This window comes from Entelurus aequoreus, linkage group LG18 (genome assembly GCF_033978785.1).
Source record: "Entelurus aequoreus isolate RoL-2023_Sb linkage group LG18, RoL_Eaeq_v1.1, whole genome shotgun sequence".
In the NCBI taxonomy this organism is placed as follows: Eukaryota; Metazoa; Chordata; class Actinopteri; order Syngnathiformes; family Syngnathidae; genus Entelurus; species Entelurus aequoreus.
In genome coordinates this window covers 41873010-41898151 of record NC_084748.1, presented here as the reverse complement: position 1 = coordinate 41898151, position 25142 = coordinate 41873010, and the positions used below count along the sequence as shown (strand labels likewise).

General features: G+C 41.5%; 1 protein-coding gene across 2 annotated transcripts in view; it reads left to right on the top strand.

Annotated features, from left to right (window-relative positions):
• Nucleotides 1-25142, top strand: part of sh3pxd2aa (SH3 and PX domains 2Aa) — a 315840-nt gene that overhangs the window by 136978 nt on the left and 153720 nt on the right. For both annotated transcript variants that reach the window (XM_062027174.1, XM_062027175.1), the window contains one exon: nt 5690-5781. In XM_062027174.1, the coding sequence (XP_061883158.1) occupies nt 5690-5781 (92 nt within the window). The remainder of the gene's footprint in view (nt 1-5689; nt 5782-25142) is intronic.

The window sequence follows — 25142 nt, the reverse complement described above, 5'->3', positions numbered from 1 at the left end:
AACGTATAGCATGTTAACTTTAACTTAAATGTCTATTCTTGGTGTTGGGTTTTATCAAATAAATTTCACCCAAAAATGCGACTTATACTCCAGTGCGACTTATATATGTTTTTTTCCGTATTATGCATTTTCGGCCGTTGCGACTTATACTCCGGAGCGATTAATACTCCGAAAAATACGGTAACTCGCAAAGACAGGCTTAAATAATAGTCTCTTGATTTAGAGCAAGTGCGTGTCCCGAACACCAGAGTCAGGTGAAACTAATCAGTCGCCATGGAAACTAAAACAAACAAGGATGTACAAAAACAGGAATTATTAGAGTTTTAAAACTAACAGAAAATAACAAAAACATAATCCAGACCACAGATCATGACAGAGTTGTAGAAATGATTGGAAACTCAAGACAGCCATGACATCATGTTCTTTACAAGTGTATGTAAACTTTTGACCATGACTGCATGTACGTGTGACTGTTTTAGTCTTAATAAATCTGCAACATTAAAAAAAAAAAAAAAAGGTAAAATTTTGAGGACAAATATGGATGTATTCCATCTTGTAATAAAGCTGAAACATAAAATGTGGAAAAAAGTAAAACATTATAAATACTTTCCGGATTCACTGTAGTTACAGTTTCTATAACGAGCTTGTTTTTTTTTTGCCGAGCCCTGGCGTGTGTCATAGTGTTTACTTCCTCCATCCATGCAGGATGTACGATGCAAACGGCAGGTAATTAGCCGGTGTTCTCCAGGCGCTGCTCTCTGGCGACCGTGAGATGCTGAGTCCATCAGTGCGATACTGCTTCTTCCAGCAAAACAACAAAGGCTCTTTCAGTTACACACAAACCTATGAATGAAATATACGTACAGTACAGAGGGGGCTTAAATTGTGTGCATTTAAAAGAACATAGTGTGTTATATACTGAAGATTGTCTTATTTTACTGAAAGCACCAGACCATTAAATATGAATGCTTACTGTGAAACATGATCCCTACTGTGGTTTGGCTGCACTCGTGTACATACGGGAAGTTATTAGTGGCAAGTGATTTTGAACATTAATTTTCTTACTCATTAATACAGTCGTTAAAGCACAATGGATTTACCTGTAATTCTATTTTCATCTCACGGTTCCATTGTTATTGTTCTCGGCATATTCTAAAAATATATCTAATCCATTATTAATGAGCTGTCTAATAAGATACTACACTAATTTGCTTTGTCACGTATAAAACAAAGCTAAGATGTTATTGCATGCAGTCGTGGTCAAAAGTTTACATACACTTGTAAAGAACATAATAATAATAATACCTGAGATTTATATAGCGCTTTTCTAAGTACCCAAAGTCACTTTACATGTTAAAAACCCATCATTCATTCACACCTGGTGGTGGTAAGCTACTTTCATAGCCACAGCTGCCCTGGGGTAGACTGACGGAACATAATGTCATGGTTGTCTTGAGTTTCCAATCATTTCTTATTTTTTTGTGATAGAGTGATTGGAGCACATACTTGTTGGTCACAAAAAACATTCATGAAGTTTGGTTCTTTTATGAATTTATTATGGGTCTACTGAAAATGTGACTAAATCTGCTGGGTCAAAAGTATTCATACAGCAATGTTAATATTTGCTTACATGTCCCTTGGCAAGTTTCACTGCAATGAGGTGCTTTTGGTAGCCATCCACAAGCTTCTGCTTGAATTTTTGACCACTCGTCTTGACAAAATTGGTGCAGTTCAGCTAAATGTGTTGGTTTTCTGACATGGACTTGTTTCTTCAGCATTGTCCACACATTTAAGTCAGGACTTTGGGAAGGCCATTCTAAAATCTTAATTCTAGCCTGACTTAGCCGTTCCTTTACCACTTTTGACGTGTGTTTGGGGTCATTGTCCTGTTGGAACACCCAACTGCGCTCAAGACCCAACGTCTAGGCCAGGGGGTCGGCAACCCAAATCGTTGAAGGAGCCATATTGGATCAAAAATACAAAAACAAATCTGTCTGGAGCCGCAAACAATTAAAAGCCATATAACATACTGATAGTGTGTCATGACATATACATTGAATTAAAGGCTTACTGAAACCCACTACTACCGACCAGGCAGTCTGATAGTTTATATATCAATGATGAAATCTTAACATTGCAACACATGCCAATACGGCCGGGTTAACTTATAAAGTGCAATTTTAAATTTCCCACCACACTTCCGGTTGAAAACGTCTAGATATGATGACGTATGCGCGTGACGTCAACGGTTGATACGGAAGTATTGGAACCCCATTGAATACAATACAAAAAAGCTCTGTTTTCATTTCAAAATCCCACAGTATTCTGGACATCTGTGTTGGTGAATCTTTTGCAATTTGTTTAATAAACAATGGAGACGGCAAAGAAGAAAGCCGTAGGTGGGATCGGTGTATTAGCGGCGGACTACAACAACACAACCAGGAGGACAGCGATGGATTGCAGACGCGCTAGCCGTCGAACTCACCTTAACTTCCTCCGTCTCGCCGACCGCATCTGTGATCGGGTGAAGTCCTTTGTCGCACCGTCGATCGCTGGAACGCTGGAACGCTGGATAGCTAATGTTTTTAGCATAGCTCTGTGAGGTCCGGTTGCTAAGTTAGCTTCAATGGCGTCGTTAGCAACAGCATCGTTTACCTTCGCCAGGCTGGAAAGCATTAACCGTGTATTTACATGTCCACGGTTTAATAGTATTGTTGATCTTCTGTCTATCCTTCCAGTCAGGGATTTATTTATTTTGTTTCTATATGCAGTTAAGAACGATGCTATCACGTTAGCTCCGTAGCTAAAGTGTTTCGTCGATGTATTGTCGTGGAGATAAAAGTCACTGTGAATGTCCATTTCGCGTTCTTGACTCTCATTTTCAAGAGGATATAGTATCCGAGGTGGTTTAAAATACAAATCCGTGATCCACAATAGAAAAAGGAGAGAGTGTGGAATCCAATGAGCCCTTGTACCTAAGTTACGGTCAGAGCGAAAAAAGATATGTCTTGCACTGCATTCTAGTCCTTCACTCTAACGTTCCTCATCCACGAATATTTCATCCTCGCTCAAATTAATGGGGTAATCGTCGCTTTCTCGGTCCGAATCGCTCTAGCTGCATTGAAAAAAATCGGAAAATGTGAGGAGCCTTTCAACTGAGTACGTCACGCTACTTCCGGTAGGGGCAAGGCTTTTTTTTTTATCAGATACCAAAAGTTGCGATCTTTATCGTCGTTCTCCACTAAATCCTTTCAGCAAAAATATGGCAATATCGCGAAATGATCAAGTATGACACATAGAATGGATCTGCTATACCCGTTTAAATAAAAAAACATCATTTCAGTAGGCCTTTAAGAGGGCTTAAAGAAAACTAAATTACCTCAAATATAGCTACAAATGAGGCATAATGATGAAATATGTACATATTGCTAGCCTAAATAGCATGTTAGCATCGATTAGCTTGCAGTCGTGCAGTGACCAAACATGTCTGATTAGCACTCCACACGAGTCAATAACATCAACAAAACTCACTTTTGTGCATTCATGCACAACGTTAAAAGTTTGGTGGACAAAATGAGACAGAAAAAGAAGTGGCATAAAACACGTCTTAGAAAGTCGGAGAAACTTATACATGTAAACAAACTACGGTGAGTTCAAGGACCGCCAAAATTAGTAGGACAAAACGGCGCTCGCCATATACTCGAATCAGTGAAGCATGTTTAATATAAACAGTGTGCTTTATAACAATTAGGGAGGTTTGTGTCATGTTTGTCCTCCTACAGAAACCATATTGAAACAAAAAATATATTTTTTTCCCCCTCATCTTTTTCTATTTTTCATACATTTTTGAAAAAGCTCCAGAGAGCCACTAGGGCGGCGCTAAACATTGCCGAACCCCGGTCTAGGCTGATGATTTTAGGTTGTCCTAAATAATTTGGAGGTGATCCTCCTTTTTCATTGTCCCATTTACTCTCTGTAAAGCACCAGTTCCATTGGCAGCAAAACAGGCCCAGAGCATAATACTACCACCACCATGCTTGACGGTAGGAATTGGTGTTCCTGGGATTAAAGGCCTCACCTTTTCTCCTCCAAACATATTGCTGGGTATTGTGGCCAAACAGCTCAATTTTTGTTTCATCTGACCACAGAACTTTCCTCCAGAAGGTCTTATCTTTGTCCATGTGATCAGCAGCAAACTTTAGATGAGCCTTAAGGTGTGGCTTCTGGAGCAAGGGCTTCCTTCTTTCATAGTAGCTTGACTGTGGACACTGACACCTGTGTTCCAGCAGCTTCCAATTCATTGCAGATCTACTTTTTAGTGGTTCTCAGTTGACTCTTGATCATCCTGACCTAATTTCTCTCAGCAGCTTGCGTATTCTTCCTGATCGTGGCAGTGACAAAACTGTGCCATGCACTTTATACTTACGAACAATTGTCTGCACAGTTGCTCTTGATACCTCAAGCTGTTTTGAAATGGCTCCAAGTGACTTTCCCGACTTGTTCAAGCCAAGGATTCGTTTTTTCAGATCTGTGCTGAGTTTCTTTGACTTTCCCATTGTCGCGTTTGTAACCGAGTCTAATGACTGCATCACATGAGCCCTAAGTCAACAGGTGTCGTCGATCATAATCACTCACATGAAGTTAAGAGGCCTCGCCATGAAGCTACTTTGATTTGATTGTATCTTTTCTACATCACCAAAATGTGTAATGTACGTTGCTGGATGTATACTTTTGACCCAGCAGATTTGCTCACATTTTCAGTAGACCCATAATAAATTCATAAAAGAACCAAACTTCATGAATGTTTTTTGTGACCAACAAGTATGTGCTCCAATCACTCCATCACAAAAAAATAAGAATTGTAGAAATTATTGGAAACTCAAGACAGCCATGACATTATGTTCTTGTAGAAGTTGCCCTCTAGTGGGTTCTTCGGACCACCACACACTGCCAGGAGAGCCCGGAATTCAGGGTATAACTGTTTTATTTTCATGAATGGTGAGAGCCTTTTGCTTTCCAGCAAAATGTATTTTTCTTTGGTCGTGCCTCTCTCTCTCTCTCACTGGCTCCCACTCCAACTCCAACAACGTGTCTCATTCCGGCTGCTGCTAATAAAGGCGACAGGTGAGTAAATAACAAGGCCTACCTGGGCCATCCACTCACCTGTCGCTGTCTTCGAGGCCGGTCCTGGCACACCCCGTTCCGCCCCCCTCCACAGTTCTTACAAGTGTAGGTCAACTTTTGACCACGACTGTATGTGTTCATGTCTCTCATAGTGAATAAATGAACAGAATCCCCCAAAAAGTGCAATTCCCCTTTAAGCTCACACTTTTTAGGTAATAAGAAAACATGGTGGACTGGGACTCAATGAGTTGCTCCACATTGTCGACATAAACCTGGCTGACCTACATTGGATTAGTTTGAGCATCTTAAATGGACAGAATGTATCAAATTCAATTTTGTTGTGAGCGACACCACTTCCAAACAATCTCTTACGAATCTTGTTGAGCAGCTGAATAATCTACAAGAAAGCCATAAACCAACATGACTTGCCACAGTCTGTATGGGAAACAATGGCACACAGTATTTATTATTTGTATTTATTATTCCCTTTATTTAGTTCTGCTGTTATTCTGAGGAAATACTTACAGTCATGCTCACACAAATATTTTGATATATTTTTTTTTAGGCACTAGTGCGACTACCCCCCCAAATCTCACAGAGTGAAGAGGTGCTGCGCTTCTTTGAGACTAAAGCTGAGGACATCAACCCCCCTGCGGAGTGAGTGCCATATTCTGGACATATACAAATATGTTGCATATATGCTCTACGTTGCATTAATCTGTTGACTGTCTGGCGTCCTTATACATACTAACTTCATGCTTTTAGTTGCAATTAGGCTGTTTTACTCTCCACAAACTCTTAACACGAGCATTTGCAATCCATCCATCCATCTTTTTCCGCTTATCCGAGGTCAGGTCGCGGGGCAGCAGCCTAAGTAGGTACGCCCAGTTTTCCCTCTCCCCAGCCATTTCGTCCAGCTCCTCCAGGGGGATCCCGAGGCGTTCCCAGGCCAGCCGCAAGACATAGTCTTTCCAACGTGTCCTGGGTCTTCCCAGTGGCCTCCTACCGGTCGGACGTGCCCGAAACACCTCCCTAGGGAGGCGTTCGGGTGGCATCCTGATCAGATGCCCGAACCACCTCATCTGCCTCCTCTCGATGTGGAGGAGCAGCGGCGTTACTTTGAGCTCCTCCCGGATGACAGAGCTTCTCACCCTATCTCTAAGGGAGAGCCCCGCCACCCGGCGGAGGAAACTCATGTCGGCCGCTTGTACCCGTGATCTTGTCCTTTCGGTCATAACCCAAAGCTCATGACCATAGGTGAGGATGGGAACGTAGATCGACCGGTAAATTGAGAGCTTTGCCTTCCGGCTCAGCTCCTTCTTCACCACAACGGATCGATACAGCGTCCGCATTACTGAAGACGCTGCACCGATCCGCCTGTCGATCTCACGATCCACTCTTCCCTCACTTGTGGACAAGACTCCGAGGTACTTGAACTCCTCCACATGGGGCAAGATCTCCTCCCCAACCCGGAGATGGCACTCCACCCTTTTCCGGGCGAGGACCATGGACTCGGAGTTGAATTTGCAAATTCTCATCCCAGTCGCTTCACACTCGGCTGCGAACCGATCCAGATCTGATTGTGGCGGTCCGCTCCCTGTATGATCAGTGTCAGAGCTTGGTCCGCATTGCCGGCAGTAAGTCGGACCCGTTCCCAGTGAGGGTTGGACTCCGCCAAGGCTGCCCTTTGTCACCGATTCTGTTCATAACCTTTATGGACATAATTTGTAGGTACAGTCAGGGCGTTGAGGGGATCTGGTTTGGTGGCTGCAGGATTAGGTCTCTGCTTTTTGCAGATGATGTGGTCCTGATGGCTTCATCTGGCCAAGATCTTCAGCTCTCACTGGATCGGTTCGCAACAGAGTGTGAAGCATTTGCAATTCATTGTTTTTAAATTTAAAAAAAAATCAACTAATTAAAGTGCCACATTTGATGACAAAACAGGAAAATCAATAATTGTTGTAGTTTTGGATGTGTTTCGTCCATAAAAAGACACATTTCACAACATGTTTAGTCATATGTCTTTCATTGCACAGCCGTGCGATGTTGATTTTTGGTACCGTATTTCCTTGAATATCCGCAAGGGCGCTAATTAATTTAAAACCTCTTCTCACTCCTGCGCTTACCAAAAGTATGCGGGATGGGCAAGCATGCGCTAATTATTTTAAAACCTCTTCTCACTCCGGCGCTTACCTTATCATGAAAAGCACATTTAATAAAAAAAACGTTATTATGGTCTTACCTTTACTTATAAATGATGTCCATTTGCAGCTGCTTCTGATCAAAGGCAGTCTTCTTTATCTTTCTTCAGTTTTAAAAGTCTCTGGAGATATTCCTTTAATTATTACCTCCTGTTTCGATTGAAAGTCCAGTTTAGAAAACAGTTTTATTTTAGATATGTAATCCTCCATGGTAAAAGTGCAAGCAAACGATCGCGGCTCACGCATGCTGCTTGTTGTCTTCTTCTGCAGCACCGGTCTTCTGCAGTACTGGTAGTCGCAAGAAGGATCACTAGCGCCCTCCACTACCAGGAGGCGGGAGTCATTTAATGACTCATATTTGACCCGGCGAAAGTGCCAAGCATGCGCTAATTATTTTGCGAAATGAGTTTGACCCGGCTGTAATTCTAGACAGGCGAATACTATATTCCCGGCGGAAATTCAAGGAAATATGGTATGCACAGTTTTTTTTCCCCAAGCCATTATCAATCCAGATATCTTCCTGCTTTTCAAGACTCATACAAAACTCATCTATTACTTCAGGGGTGTCAAATGTACAGCCGAGGGCCGGATCAGGCCCGCGAACAGGTTTTATCCGGCCCGCGGGATGAATTTGCTAAGTATAGAAATTAACCTGAAATTTTTGAATGAAAGAAACAGCTGTTCTAAATGTGTCCACTAGATGTCACAATAGCACAATTCTTTGTATCTTTGTAGATGATGCTACATATGTACAAAATAAACCACATGATGTCAGTAGAGTATCAGTCCAGGAAATTGATCAAACTTATGTACGACGGGGGAAGGAGACAGCACGACACAGGAAGTATCGCTCAACAGGGTTTTATTGAGCTTGATGAGTGAGTGGAGTGTGTATGCTACTATGTGTGTGCATGCAAGATTATGTGCAGGAACTAACAAAGAAATATTACCAGGAGGTTGTTGTAAGTGTGTGTTGGTTGGAGAGGCAAATAAGTCCAAAGGGGCTGGGCAGAAGAAGGTCCGTGGGGCAGGAGAGAGGCGTTCTGAGGTCCGTGTCCAAAGCGAAGGAAGTCGAGGATCGAGGGAGGCAGTCAGAGTCCAGGGGGGGATCCAGGGAAGTGAGGCGCACAGCTTACTTCCAAGGGGACGGAGGATAATGCGGGAACAGGGAAACGACAGGGATAAGTGAGCAGAAGGAGCAGAGAAATACGGAGAGGAGCCAGAGACGCGAAACTTACTGGAGACAGAGAATTACGTCCCGGCGCTGGATCGTCGGCTGCGTTAGTCTTTATACTGTCGAGCCTCATTAAATTCAGTTTCACTGATTGCAGATGGCCTGCAGCCGCGTAGGCCCGTGGCTGCGGTCAGAGCGGGACGCGCAAGGGCGGTTCCGGCTGAGCTCACAGTGAAGCTTCTAGCTGCTCCTGCAGCGGAGGGAATGACGGAATGACATAAATAACATCCTGTAATTTGATTTTGGTATAATTTTTTTATCTTGATAGATAGAAAATTAACACCAATGAGTTGACTGATGAACATTATCACATAATTTATTCAGAAAGTATAAATAACTACAAATAAAGATAGAATACTATTAACCGCAACATGTAAGTGTTGAAAAACCCAACAACATTATGATTTGTACAATTTCAGAATGTGCTTGTTTTATTTTTAAACAAAGAAAACAATCTGAAGTTGTCTTCATTTTTGAGTTATCGTGCCGTGATTTTACCAGTCCGGCCCACTTGGGAGTAGATTTTTCTCCATGTGGCCCCCCGATCTAAAATGAGTTTGACACCCCTGTATTACTAAGTAAATTTAAACTCAAGTGTAGTTTGTGCACACCTTTCTTCGCGGCTGGTTTTGGGGTAGCATCTTCAGGAGCAGCCGTCTTAGTTGCCGTTCGAAACGCCGTCGTAGCGATGCTGCGGTTTTCCGGTGGCTGATAATTTTTGATGTGTTGAAACTCAATGTTTTTTTTTCCTCTTTGCGGAATGTTTACAGAACATTTGGCGGGAATAACACCCGATATACACTACCGTTCAAAAGTTTGGGGTCACATTGAAATGTCCTTATTTTTGAAGGAAAAGCACTGTACTTTTCAATGAAGATAACTTTAAACTAGTCTTAACTTTAAAGAAATACACTCTATACATTGCTAATGTGGTAAATGACTATTCTAGCTGCAAATGTCTGGTTTTTGGTGCAATATCTACATAGGTGTATAGAGGCCCATTTCCAGCAACTATCACTCCAGTGTTCTAATGGTACAATGTGTTTCCTCATTGGCTCAGAAGGCTAATTGATGATTAGAAAACCCTTGTGCTGTCATGTTCACACATCTGAAAACAGTTTAGCTCGTTACAGAAGCTACAAAACTGACCTTCCTTTGAGCAGATTGAGTTTCTGGAGCATCACATTTGTGGGGTCAATTAAACGCTCAAAATTGCCAGAAAAAAAGAACTTTCACCTGAAACTCGACAGTCCATTCTTGTTCTTAGAAATGAAGGCTATTCCACAAAATTGTTTGGGTGACCCCAAACTTTTGAACGGTAGTGTATCTTTGTCTGAAACTGTGAAGAAGTCTCAATCGGTCGACACCGTGTTTGTTTACAATGAACTGAGGGGGAAAAGGAGCGCTTGATTTGCTCCCACTAACCACACACATTGCGTGTAATCTTGTCTCATTGGAGTATTTTTTTCTTGTATTGGTTATCAGGTGTAGCATCATAATTTTTCATATCTGACTGATTCAAGGATTTACTGTGCACCCTTATTTAATTGTATTTATTGCAATATTGTTACCAGCTACAGTCGTGGTCAAAAGTTTACATACACTTGTAAAGAGCATAATGTCATGGCTGTTTTGAGTTTCCAATAATTTCTACGACTCTTATTTTTTTGTGATAGAGTGATTGGAGCACATACTTGTTGGTCACAAAAAAACATTCATGAAGTTTGGTTCTTTTATGAATTTATTATGGGTCTACTGAAAATGTGAGCAAATCTGCTGGGTCAAAAGTATACATACAGCAATGTTAATATTTGCTTACATGTCCCTTGGCAAGTTTCACTTCAATAAGGCACTTTTGGTAGCCATCCACAAGCTTCTGCTTGAATTTTTGACCACTCCTCTTGACAAAATTGGTGCAGTTCAGCTAAATGTGTTGGTTTTCAGCATTGTCCACACATTTAAGTCAGGACTTTGGGAAGGCCATTCTAAAACCTTAATTCTAGCCTGATGTAGCCATTCCTTTACCACTATGACATGTGTTTGGGGTCAATTGTCCTGTTGGAACACCCAACTGCGCCCAAGACCCAACCTCCGGGCTGATGATTTTAGGTTGTCCTGAAGATTTTGGAGGTAATCCTCCTTTTTCATTGTCCCATTTACTCTCTGTAAAGCACCAGTTCCATTGGCAGCAAAACAGGCCCAGAGCATAATACTACCACCACCATGCTTGACGGTAGGGATGGTGTTTCTGGGATTAAAGGCCTCATCTTTTCTCCTCCAAACATACTGCTGGGTATTGTGGCCAAACAGCTCAGTTTTTGTTTTATCTGACCACAGAACTTTCCTCCAGAAGGTCTTATCTTTGTCCATGTGATGTCAGATGACACACAAATTGGGTCTTGGGCGCATTTGGGTGTTCCAACAGGACAATGACCCCAAACACACGTCAAAATAAAATCAGAGCAAATCAACTTTATTTATAAAGTACATTTAACATTTACCACAGGGGTAGCCAAAGTGCTGTACAATAGGCGGATTAAAAGATAACACAAAAACAATGAGCAAACACAACAACACAAACAAAACACGATTAAAAAAAGAACAAACACAAAGGAGATAAAAGTGGTAAAGGAATGGCTAAATCAGGCTAGAATTAAGGTTTTAGAATGGCCTTCCCAAAGTCCTGACTTAAACGTGTGGACAATGCTGAAGAAACAAGTCCATGTCAGAAAACCAACACATTTAGCTGAACTGCACCAATTGTGTCAAGAGGAGTGGTCAAAAATTCAACCAGAAGCTTGTGGATGGCTACCAAAAGCGCCTTATTGCAGTGAAACTTGCCAAGGGACATGTAAGCTAATATTAACATTGCTGTATGTATACTTTTGACCCAACAGATTTGCTCACTTTTTCAGTAGACCCATAATAAATTCATAAAAGAACCAAACTTAATGAATGTTTTTTGTGCTCCAATCACTCTATCACAAAAAAATAAGAAATGATTGGAAACTCAAGACAGCCATGACATTATGTTCTTTACAAGTGTATGTACACTTTTGACCACAACTTTATATATTGTGAGTTTAGTAATTATTTAATCCCTTTGCTGATTTTGTAGGTTCATGCCCTTACAAAGACATGTACAGTCAGGTTCAAGACGAACACACATTAAAAAAAACATACTAAAATACGCAAATAAAATGCTATGAATACATTGGTCTCTGCTCTGGAGCTTTCTGCAAGATTTCACCTCATGAATTTAGGATGATTGTGAGACAGGTGAGGAATTACATGGGAGGAGCTTGTTAATGAGTCGGGACCACAGTCATTAAGGAAAGCATTAGTAACACTCCTCACTTTAGATTCTGCAGTGCTTGCAAACATCAGGTCAGTCTGAAGTTTGCAAATAAACACCCGAGTGGCTCAAATAAGACCTGGAGCGAAAGTGATGTATTCAGACGACATTAAAATTTAAGACATTTGGCATTAACTCTACTTGATTGTGACATAACAATGACCAAAATCTATGTCATCTCCACAAAGGTATATATGTTCACATCCCGCCGCCCTAATTTGATAGAAGGGTATTTTATATTGGCATTTATAATGAGGAAATAATGACATACTGTACATACACTGATATATTCAATTAGCCACCAGCGGGGATGTTTTACAATAGATCCTACTCTATGTCAGATTTTACTCCACAGATTTGTGACAAACCCACTTTGTTTTTTCTACATATAAAATACTTGTGGTCTACATAACTGTAGAGGTTGCCCTCTAGTGGGTTCCTCGGACCACCACACACTGCCACGAGAGCCCGGATTTCAGGTTACAACACTGTTTTATTTGCATAAATGTGGAGAGGTTTTTGCTTTCCAGAAAAATGTCTTTGTCTTTGTTCGTGTCTCTCTTTCTCTGGCTCCCACTCCAACTCCAACCCTGTGTCTCGTTCCGGCTGCTGCTAATAAAGGCGACAGGTGATTAGATAACAAGGCCCACCTGGGCCATCCACTCACCTGTCGCTGTCTTCGAGGCCGGTCCTTGCCCCCCCCGTTCCGCCGCAGGCCCGCAGGCCACGCCCCCCTCCACAATAACATTAACCGTATTTTCTGGACTATAAAGTGCACTTAAAATCCTTTTTTTCCCCTCAAAACTTGACAGTGCGCCTTATAACCCGGTGCGCCTAATGTACGGAATAATTCTGGTTTTGCTTACCGACCTCGAAGCTATTTTATTTGGTACATGTGACCAGTAGATGGCAGTCACACATAAGAGATATGTGTAGACTGCAATATGACTCAAGTAAACAACACCAAAAGATTATATGTTCCATTGAAAATAGAGAACATTACACACGTCGCTCAAAAATATATCAAAATGTTTTAGTACGACTTTGGTAAGCTATAAAGCCGCACCGCTTGATGGATTGTACTGTGCTTCAACATACGAGTATTATTATGGTGTGTGTATAAGGTAAGACATATTATCTGGCATTTGGTTTCACAATATTATGCAAAAGCAACTTTTCTTACCTTCTGGTACCTAATAATGTGTATTTAGGATCTGCATAAATCCTGGAAAATTGTGCGCGTCCGCCTTTGTAGTGTGTGGCCACGCGGTAATCGATAAGTGTCAGGTTCAAACGCCGATGACATCTATTAAAGAGACAAGAAGCAAGGAATTAAACAGAGACAGGATTCAATTTAGCTCAATGAGGAGAGCGCGTACACCTATACTCTTGTACAGTGTCGTCCCACGCTCAGACGAAAGGATTTCACGCCTCCTCTTTTATTTGGACTTTCCCTGATTACATGACAACAGCTGTTTCTAAGGGGAGAGGGGGTCGTAAACAGCTGTTGCCCTCAGTTACAAAACAGTTCAAAGAAAAGATGCCCGGAGCTTGCATCAGGTCCTGCTTCCTCTCCGCTTTGTAGAGCTCAGGTCAAGACAAGATTTTCCTGTGGATCACAATAGATTAAATAAACCGACACCTTCATGTCGCTTCCCATCGTACACAGTGGAGTTTTACAAGCATTTTGCTTGGTAAGATCAAAGACAGCTTTTGTCCTGTCGCCGGGAACCCATGGGAACAGAAAGTTTTGATTGCATACAATTATTCTGACAATAAGCTTCTTCTTTTTCTCTATCTTCTTGTTATGGGACATTCATCCTCCGCTGTTGCCATTTCTAATATAAAGTAGTGTAAAGTTCTTACTGATATCTGTCAGTAAACTCGCCATGAAAGCGCTAAAACATACCGGTGTAGTGAGTTCACATTATTCACCCAAGGAACTTTAGTTATTAAAGAGTTCCGGTCGGACACAAAGCTTTGTTGTTGCACTAGTGAGCCACGGGTGAGGAGATGCTGCTCCGTTATTGATTGAAGTAAAGTCTGAATGTCATTAAAGGCCTACTGAAATGATTTTTTAAAATTTAAACGGGAATAGCAGATCCATTCTATGTGTCATACTTGATCATTTCGCGATATTGCCATATTTTTAATAGAGAAAATCGACGATAAAGTTCGCAACTTTTGCTCGCTGATAAAAAAAAAGCCTTGCCTGTACCGGAAGTAGCGTGACGTCACAGGAGCTAGTATTCCTCACAATTCCCCGTTGTTTACAATGGAGCGAGAGAGATTCGGACCGAGAAAGTGATGATTACCCCATTAATTTGAGCGAGGATGAAAGATTCGTAGATGAGGAACGTTACAGTGAAGGACTTGAGAGACAGTGATGGACGTATCTTTTTTCGCTCTGACCGTAACTTAGGTACAAGCTGGCTCATTGGATTCCACACTCTCCTTTTTTTATTGTGGATCACGGATTTGTATTTTAAACCACCTCGGATACTATATCCTCTTGAAAATGAGAGTCGAGAACGCGAAATGGACATTCAGTGCCTTTTATCTCCACGACAATACATCGGCGAAATGCTTTAGCTACGAGCTAACGTGATAGCATCGTGCTTTAACTGCATATAGAAACAAAAAAATAAAGGATAGAAGGAAGGATAGATAGAAAATCAACAATACTATTAAACCGTGGACATGTAAATACACGGTTAATGCTTTCCAGGCTGGCGAAGGTTAACAATGCTGTGGTAATGACGCCATTGAAGCTAACTTAGCAACTTAGCAACGGGACCTCACAGAGCTATGCTAAAAACATTAGCTCTCCACCTACGCCAGCCAGCCCTCATCTACTCATCAACACCCGTGCTCACCTGCGTTCCAGCTATCGGCAGAAGGACGAAGGACTTCACCCGATGCGTTTGGCGGCCCGGAGACGTAGGAAGTCAAGGTGAGGTCGGCGGCTAGCGCGGCTAGCGCTCCAACAAAGTCCTCCTGGTTGTGTTGCTGTAGTCCGCTGCTAATACACCGATCCCACCTACAACTGTCTTCTTTGCAGCCTTCATTGTTCATTAAACAAATTGCAAAAGATGTCCAAAATACTGTGGAATTATGAAATGAAAACAGAGCTTTTTGTATAGGATTCTACGGGGTACCATAACTTCCGTTACTCTGACTTCGTCACGCGCATACGTCATCATACCGCGACGTTTCAGCCGGATATTTTCCGGGAAGTTTTAAAAGTCACTTTATAAGTTAACCCGGCCGTATTGGCATGTGTTGCAATGTTAAGATTTCATCATTGATATATAAACTATCAGACTGCGTGGTCGGTAGTAGTAGGTTTCAGTAGGCCTTTAAAACAGTTAGCTCCATCTTGACACTTCTTCCACTCCTGTCCTTGCACGCTACACCGCTGCAACAAAGATGACGGAGAGAAGACGCTTTCGAAGGTGAGCCACGTAAATAAGACACGCCCACAAAACGGTCAGAAAGCGACTCGAAAATGGTCTGTAAAACATCATCTATGCAACATTTTGACCAAAGATCCACCATTACATGTTATGTAGACCACAAGGAAGTGTTTTATATTTAGAAAAAAATAGTAATAATATGACTCCTTTAATGCGCCCTATAATCCGGTGTGCCTTATATATGAAAAAAGATTGACAATAGACCATTCATCGGCAGTGCGCCTTATAATCCGATGCGCCCTATGGTCCGGAAAATACGGTAATGGTGGTTCTTTGGTCAAAATGTTGCATAGATTATGTTTTACAGATCGTCTTCAAACCATTTTCCGAACGTCTCTTTGCGGGTGGTCTTATTCACGTGCCTTGACTTGGACATTTCCTCCTCCTCAGCCATGTTGTCATTTTTAGCGCTTCCATATGGAGTCTACTGACAGATATAAGAAATGGTGACAACGGAGGATGCATGTGCATGTATGAGACAGTCTGCCCCACAACAAGAGGATGGAGAAAAAGAATGAACTTATTGGGACGGTATAGCTCGGTTGGTAGAGTGGCCGTGCCAGCAACTTGAGGGTTCCAGGTTCGATCCCCGCTTCCACCATCCTAGTCACTGCCGTTGTGTCCTTGGGCAAGACACTTTACCCACCTGCTCCCAGTGCCACCCACACTGGTTTAAATGTAACTTAGATATTGGGTTTCACTATGTAAAATCGCTTTGAGTCACTAGAGAAAAAGCGCTATATAAATATAATTCACTTCACTTCACACTAAATATAATTCACTTGACTACGTCGTCGTACTTCAATGGCGGAATCGCGCAAAGCTCTTCGGGGAAAACTTTACCATATATGGAGATGTCCGCTGAGGTCACCAATAGAAAAACCATCACACATGAGGTAAATTCCAAAAGGCTTGTTTGGAGGAAGTAGGGAGGAAGGTAGGGTTGTACGGTATACCGGTACTGGTAAAGTATCGCGGTACTAATGAATCAAAAACGGTACTATACTTTGTTTGAAAAGTATGTTTGATGGCGCGTCGGCATGTCATGACATTGCTGATTTACGAGCAGACGAGCATGTTCGGCAGCGCACACACACAGAGTACTTACAAGCAGACACAGTGTGTAGACAGAAAAGGGAGAACGGACACATTTTGGCTTAAAAACTAACGATAAAGGTGAAGTTATAACACTGTAACGCCCTCAGGAAGAGGTGCTTTAAGACATGGCTAGCTAGCTAGCGGCTAACGTCCATCTGCAGTCGGCAGTGTTTTAGCTACTTCTAAATCACTAATCCTTGTCTCCATGGCGACAAATAAAGTAAGTTTCTTACAAGTATCATCCCTGCAGGACGAGGAATAGCTAAACATGCTTCACTACACACCGTAGCTCACCGGCGTCACAATGTAAACAAACGCCATGGGTGGATCTACACCTGACATCCACTGTAATGATACCAAGTACAGGAGCGTATCTAGTCGATACTACTATGATTACATCAATATTTTTTATCGTCAGTCTTTTTTTCCTTTTTTAAAAATTCATATTATGTTTATAAACTCAGGAAATATGTCCCTGGACACATGAGGACTTTGAATATGACCAATACGACTTGGTATCGGATCCATACCTAAATTTGTGGTATCATCCAAGACTAATGTAAAGTATCCAAACAACAGAAGAATAAGTGATTATTACATTTTCACAGAAGTGTAGCTAGAACATGTTGAAACGGAAAAAAACAAATGAACAAGTGGATTAATAATCCATTTTTACAGCTTGTCCCTCATAATTTTGACAAAATAGAATGATAAATGACACAGTATGTTACCGCATACGTCAGCAGACAAATTAGGAACCTTTGTTTGCTTACTTACGACTAAAAGACTTGTTGTCTTGTATGTTCACTATTTTATTTAAGGACAAACTTGTTCTTCGATCGCAATAATAAACATATGTTTAATGTCCTATAAGATTTTTTGTTAAATTAAAGCCAAAAATGCCATTTTTTTGTGGTCCCTTTTATTTAGAAAAGTACAGACAAGTATCGAAATACATTTTGGTACCAGTACTAAAATATCGGGACAACCTTAACGGAAGGCAATATTGATTTATAAATATCTCTGCCATGCCTCATGGTTTGATTTCAAATTTTCAAGACGTATGCAGATCCCAAACACAGAAAAACAGGTATTAATATGTAAGAAAAGTAGGTTTAGTATAATAGGTCCTCTTTAAAGGCCTACTGAAACCCACTACTACCGACCGCGCAGTCTGATAGTTTATATATCAATGATGAAATCTTAACATTGCAACACATGCCAATACGGCCGGGTTAACTTATAAAGTGCAATTTTAAATTTCCCGCTAAACTTCTGGTTGAAAACGTCTATGTATGATGACGTATGCGCATGACGTCAATCGTTGAAACGGAAGTATTGGTACCCCATTGAATCCAATACAAAAAAGCTCTGTTTATCTCAAAATTCCACAGTAATGTGGACATCTGTGTTGGTGAATCTTTTGCAATTTGTTTAATGAACAATGGAGACTGCAAAGAAGAAAGTTGTAGGTGGGATCGGTGTATTAGCGGCTGGCTGTAGCAACACAACCAGAAGGACTTGGATAGCAGACGCGCTAGCCGACGCTAGCCGCCGACCGCACCGATGATCGGGTGAAGTCCTTCGTCCTTCCGTCGATCGCTGGAACGCAGGTGAGCACGGGTGTTGATGAGCAGATGAGGGCTGGCTGGCGTAGGTGGAGTGCTAATGTTTTTAGCATAGCTCTGTGAGGTCCCGTTGCTAAGTTAGCTTCAATGACGTCGTTAGCAACAGCATTATTAAGCTTTGCCAAGCTGGGAATTATTAACCGTGTATTTACATGTCCATGGTTTAATAGTATTGTTGATCTTCTGTCTATCCTTCCAGTCAGGGATTTATTTATTTTGTTTCTATCTGCATTTGAGCCCGATGCTATCACGTTAGCTCAGTAGCTAAAGAGTATTGTCGTGGAGATAAAAGTCACTGTAAATGTCCATTTCGCGTTCTCGACTCTCATTTTCAAGAGGATATAGTATCCGAGGTGGTTTAAAATACAAATCTGTGATCCACAATAGAAAAAGGAGAAAGTGTGGAATCCAATGAGCCCTTGTACCTAAGTTACGGTCTGAGCGAAAAAAGATACGTCCTGCACTGCACTGTAGTCCTTCACTCTCACTTTCCTCATCCACAAATCTTTCATCCTCGCTCAAATTAATGGGGTAATAGTCGCTTTCTCGGTCCGAATCTCTCTCGCTCCATTGTAAACAATGGGGAAATGTGCGGAGTCCTTCCTCCGGTGACGTCACGCTACTTCCGGTACAGGCAAGGCTTTTTTTTATCAGCGACCAAAAGTTGCGACCTTTATCGTCGTTGTTCTCTACTAAATCCTTTCAGCAAAAATATGGCAATATCGCGAAATGATCAAGCATGACACATAGAATGGATCTGCTATCCCCGTTTAAATTAAAAAAAATCATTTCAGTAGGCCTTTAAGGCTGTGTCAGAGGTGGGGGAACAGATCAGAGGAAAGCATATGATAGTGTAAGAATTAACTTTTTTTTAAATAGCTCTTTTGGGGAGCTTTTAATTGGACACGCTCTCCTCTCCAAAGTTAAATGTCAGTATCGCACTGTACAATTATATTGTGTTCCAAACTTCCTGTATGCACTCAAGGCGTTAATCCGAGTACTCTAGTTCAAACAGGTTTAAGTATGTCTCTGACTTCTTTGCGTTTTGATTTTTTGGTCCTCTATGAGCATAATAGACACTCTCCCATCTTTATACCAGTGTCGACCCGTACAGTAAATTCATTTTATATTTGGTTATTTCATTCAGGGATTTTACAATCTGCGGCCACCCAGACGAGCTAAAATACTAGCTTTTTTAAATATCTGCACAAATAGGAGACATGTTATCTTTACTCTAGAGATGTCCGATAATGGCTTTTTTTTGGCCGATATTCCGATATTGTCCAACTCTTAATTACCGATTCAGATATCAACCGATACCGATATATACAGTCGTGGAATGAACACATTATTATGCCTAATTTTGTTGTGATGCCCCGCTGGATGCATTAAACAATGTAACAAGGTTTTCCAAAATAAATCAACTCAAGTTATGGAAAAAAAATGCCAACATGGCACTGCCATATTTATTATTGAAGTCACAAAGTACATTATTTTTTTTAACATGCCTCAAAACAGCAGCTTGGATTTTGGGAGCGCCGAGTACACTGAGGTGGGCGGGGTTGGAGGGGCGGGGGTTTGGTAGTAGCGGGGGGTGTATATTGTAGCGTCCCGGAAGAGTTAGTGTTGCAAGGGGTTCTGGGTATTTGTTCTGTTGTGTTTATGTTGTGTTACGGTGCGGATGTTCTCCCGAAATGTGTTTTGTCATTCTTGTTTGGTGTGGGTTCACAGTGTGGCGCATATTTGTAACAGTGTAAAGTTGTTTATACGGTCACCCTCAGTGTGACCTGTATGACTGTTGACCAAGTATGCTTGCATTCAATTGTGTGTGTGAAAAACCGTAGATATTATGTGGTTGGGCCGGCACGCAAAGGCAGTGCCTTTTAAGGCACGTCCCCAATATTGTTGTCTGGGTGGAAATCGGGAGAAATTCGGGAGAATGGTTGCCCGAAAATATCCCGATATTTTCGGGAGGGGCACTGAAATTCAGGAGGGTTGGCAAGTATGACTTGGAGACGCAACTGCTCTGTACTTCTCCCTACGTCCGTGTACGACTGGCGTTTTAAAAAGTCATAAATTTTACTTTTTGAAACCGATACCGATAATTTCCGATGTTACATTTTAAAGCATTTATCAGCCGATAATATCGGCAGTCCGATATTATCGGACATCTCTACTTTACTCATGTTTTTTGTAAAATGTGTAACATCGAAGAAGAAAGGACATAAAAAACCATAAGCGCCGTAAAGAACCCCCAGAATTTTATTTTTATTTTCAATGTTTTTAGTCAGTTAGTCCATTCATTTGTTCGTTTGCAAAGTAACTCAAAAGGTTATAAAGTCGTATTATTCTCAGGGCGTTCAATCGATCACAACTTGGCTTTTCTGTTTGTCTTCGAAGACGTGTCGCCTCTAATACTTTTAGGCTTCATCCGTTCATGCCTATAGACTCAGATTGGTCACATCTCGTCTAGCGGCTGGGGCCAAAATCCCAACTATTTACTGTATACTCCAACTAGTGTTGTCCCGATACCAATATTTTGGTACTTTTCAATACTTTTCTAAATAAAGGGGACCACAAAAAATTGCGTTATTGGCTCTATTTTAACAAAAAATCTTAGAGTACATTAAACATATGTTTCTTATTACAAATTTGTCCTTAAATAAAATAGTGAACATACAAGACAACATGTCTTTTATTAGTAAGTAAGCAAACAAAGGCTCCAAATTTAATCTGCTGACATGCAGTAACATATTGTGTCATTTTCCATTCTATTATTTTGTCACAATTATTAATGACAAGTGGTAGAAAAGGAATTATTAATCTACTTGTCCATTTACTGTTAATATCTGCTTACTTTCTCTTTTAACATGTTCTATCTACACTTCTGTTAACATGTATGTGGAAGTTGCTTCCCCGCAGTTCCACTGTTAGACACAGCACCGGAGCCAAGCGTGCAGTTTTTAACCAGGTTTTAATGTACATATATTTTATCACGACTTTTCTCTCCAGTAGAACGTGACTTTTCAGTCACGTCTGTATCCTCTCTCCCCTCCTGCTCCCGGCCGCTTACTGTTAAAGACAACAGATGATTAGATTAACACGTACCACCTGTGAAATCTAATCACCTCCCAGGTGCGTCTCGCCGTCAGCAGTGCAACGCCCCCGTCTGATGGTGCTCTGTCCTCAGCACCATGGACAGAGGCGGTGACCTTTGCTCCTACAGGCAGCGCTGGCCACACCTCCCCCCACAATGTAATAATCATTTATTCTTCTGTTGTTTGGATGCTTTACATTAGTTTTGGATGATACCACAAATTTGGGTATCAATCCGATACCAAGTAGTCACAGGATCATACATTGGTCATATTCAAAGTTCTCATGTGTCCGGGGACATATTTCCCGAGTTTATAAACATAATATGAAATAAAAAAAAACTAAAGATGATGTTGCGATGCCAAAAAACATCGACGTAGTCATAGTAGTATCGACTAGATACGGTCCTGTACTTGATATCATTACAGTGGATGTCAGGTGTAGATCCCCCAATGGCGTTTGTTTACATTGTGACGCCGGTGAGCTACGGTGTGTAGTGAAGCACGTTTAGCTATTCCTCGTCCTGCAGGGATGGTACTTGTAAGGAACATACTTTATTTGTCGCCATGGAGACGAGGATTAGTGATTTAGAAGTAGCTAAAACACTGCCGACTGCGGCTGGACTTTAGCCGCTAGCTAGCTAGCCATGTCTTAAAGCACCTCTTCCTGAGGGCGTTTCAGTGTTATAACTTCACCTTTATTTTTAGTTTTTAGGCCAAAATGCGTCCGTTCTCCCTTTTCTGTCTACACACCGTGTCTGCTTGTAAGTACTCCGAGATTGTGCGCTGACGAACATGCTCGTCTGCTCGTAAACCAGCAATGGCACGACATGACGACGACGGGGGTGAAAGGGGATGGCGGTACTATACTAATACCGGTATACCGTACAACCCTAACTCCAACACAAGGATGGCGTGCCTGGTTATGGTTACGGGCAGATTTTTGGGAAATGTCCGAAATGGGATAAAGAACAACTGATTAGACTTTGGGCCTGATCCTGATAATTTCGATCATGTTACATTTTGTTTATGTTGCAAGCCTCTATACTTCTGTGTGTGTAGGCTAGCGGCACCGCCTCCACCCACAGAGACAAAGAGTGTGGATAACCGCCAAGTGACTTCACTTTGTTTTATTTCACTCTGCTACAGATAGCTCACAAAGTTATTGGCAGATTTTGTTTAAACTTTTAAGGAAATGTCAGAAATGGATAAGGAACAAGTGATTACATTTTGGGGCTGATCTGGATCAGTGTGGGGAGATAGAGCCGGGCGGAGGTCTGCACTCGATGAGTGTTTTTCTAGTTTTATTGTTTTAACTGAGATTTTTGATAACAAATTTAAATCTCTTATTTTTACACAATTTTTTAGAGATGTCCCATATTTTGAAATGCACAAGTACACAGTTCAGGGTTCGTACGGGTGCTTAAAAACCTTGAAAATGCTTGTATTTTAATGTTATGTTTTCAAGGTTTGATAAATGCTTAAATTATGGGTTAAGTGCTTGTAAATGCTTGGAAATGTTCATCATATTTCTCGGCAGTCTGACTCAATAGGCTAATTATAAAATGGGAGCAAAAAATAAAAAAGTTTCCTTAAAAATGAAAGCTACACGCTTGATCTGTTGGCTTTGCACGAGCCCTTACATGAGGTTGTTGTCATGCCAGAGCCGTATATACGGCAGTGGTGCATCGGTCCATCATGTTGTCGTTCTAATGAACATTGGATGGAAAATGACAAATACAAACGTTGGATAAAACGTGGACCAAATCCACGTGTAGCCTGCTGCAAAGTATGCAAAAAGGAAGTTAATTTGCACTTTTTGGACTTGTTTGCACTGTGAAGGTCATATGTCATTTGTAACCTTCTGCACAACATTGAGCTAAGTTAATGTGAAAGATTTTGAGTTTTTGTACAACATGGTTCGATGTATATTTTGCTCCATTATTTTGGTTGTCTACTTAAAGGCCTACTGAAATGAATTTTTTAAATTTAAACGGGGATAGCAGATCCAATCTATGTGTCATACTTGATCATTTCGCGATATTGCCATATTTTTGCTGAAAGGATTTAGTATAGAACAATGACGATAAAGTTTGCAACTTTTGGTCGCTGATAAAAAAAAAAAGCCTTGCCTATACCGGAAGTAGCGTGACGTCACAGGAGGTAATATTCCTCACAATTCCCCGTTGTTTACAATGGAGCGAGAGAGATTCGGACCGAGAAAGCGACGATTACCCCATTAATTTGAGCGAGGGTGAAATATTCGTGGATGAGGAACGTTAGAGTGAAGAACTAGAGAGGCAGTGCAGGGTGTATCTTTTTTCGCTCTGACCGGAACTTAGGTACAAGGTCTCATTGGATTCCATACTCTCTCCTTTTTCTATTGTGGATCACGGATTTGTATTTTAAACCACCTCGGATACTATATCCTCTTGAAAATGAGAGTCGAGAACGCGAAATGGACATTCACAGTGCCTTTTATCTCCACGACAATACATCAGCGAAGCTCTTTAGCTACTGAGCTAACATGATAGCATCTGGCTCAAATGCAGATAGAAACAAAATAAATAAATCCCTGACTGGAAGGATAGACAGAAGATCAACAATACTATTAAACCATGGACATGTAACTACACAGTTAATAATTCTCAGCCTGGCAAAGCTTAACAATGCTGTTGCTAACGATGCTGAAGCTAACTTAGCAACCGGACCTCACAGAGCTATGATAAAAACATTAGCGCTCCACCTACGCCAGCCAGCCCTCATCTGCTCATCAACACCCGTGCTCACCTGCGTTCCAGCGATCGACGGTGCGACGAAGGACTTCACCCGATCACAGATGCGGTTGGCGGCTAGCATCGGCTAGCGCGTCTGCTATCCAAGTAAGTACTCCTTGTTGTGTTGCTGCAGCCAGCCGCTAATACACCGATCCCACCTACAACTTTCTTCTTTGCAGTCTTCATTGTTCATTAAACAAATTGCAAAAGATTCACCAACACAGATGTCCAGAATACTGTGGAATTGTTCGATGAAAACAGAGCAGTTTGTATGGTGACACATTGGGTACGAATACTTCCGTTGCCGTCGTGACGTCACGCGCATACGTATCATACATAGACGTTTCCAACCGGAAGTTTAGCGGGAAATTTAAAATTGCACTTTATAAGTTAACCCGGCCGTATTGGCATGTGTTGCAATGTTAAGATTTCATCATTGATGTATAAACATCAGGATGCCACCCGAACGCCTCCCTAGGGAGGTGTTTAGGGCACGTCCGATCGGAAGGAGGCCACGGGGAAGACCCAGGACATGTTGGGAAGACTATGTCTCCCGGCTGGCCTGGGAACGCCTCGGGATCCCCCGGGAGGAGCTGGACGAAGTGGCTGGGTAGAGGGAAGTCTGGGTTTCCCTGCTTAGGCTGCTGCCCCCGCGACCCGATCTCAGATAAGCGGAAGAAGATGGATGGATGGATGGATGGAATAATCTAACCCGGCCGTATTAGCATGTGTTGCAATGTTAAGATTTCATCATTGATATATAAACTATCAGACTGCGTGGTCGGTAGTAGTGGCTTTCAGTAGGCCTTTAACTTGTGTGACTACCTCAGTTAAAGCAAACAAGTTACATTTTGTCGTTTCGGTTAATTGCATTAAAATGGTTACATTATTGGACTTGTTTGTACTGTGAAGGTCATGCAATGTATAGTTTGTAACCTTTTTCACAACTTAGAGCTGAGTTACTATGAATGATTTGGTAGTTTTAACGCAACATGTTTGTATGCATGTCTTGCTCTATTATTTTAACTTGTCTGGCTACCTCTGTGAAAGCAAAAAAAAGTTCACTTTTGTCTTTTGGTTAATTTCTTATCATAGCCACAGTTATAAAGCTAGATACGCCAAATGAAAGGTAACTGAGGTCTTGTGAAACAAAC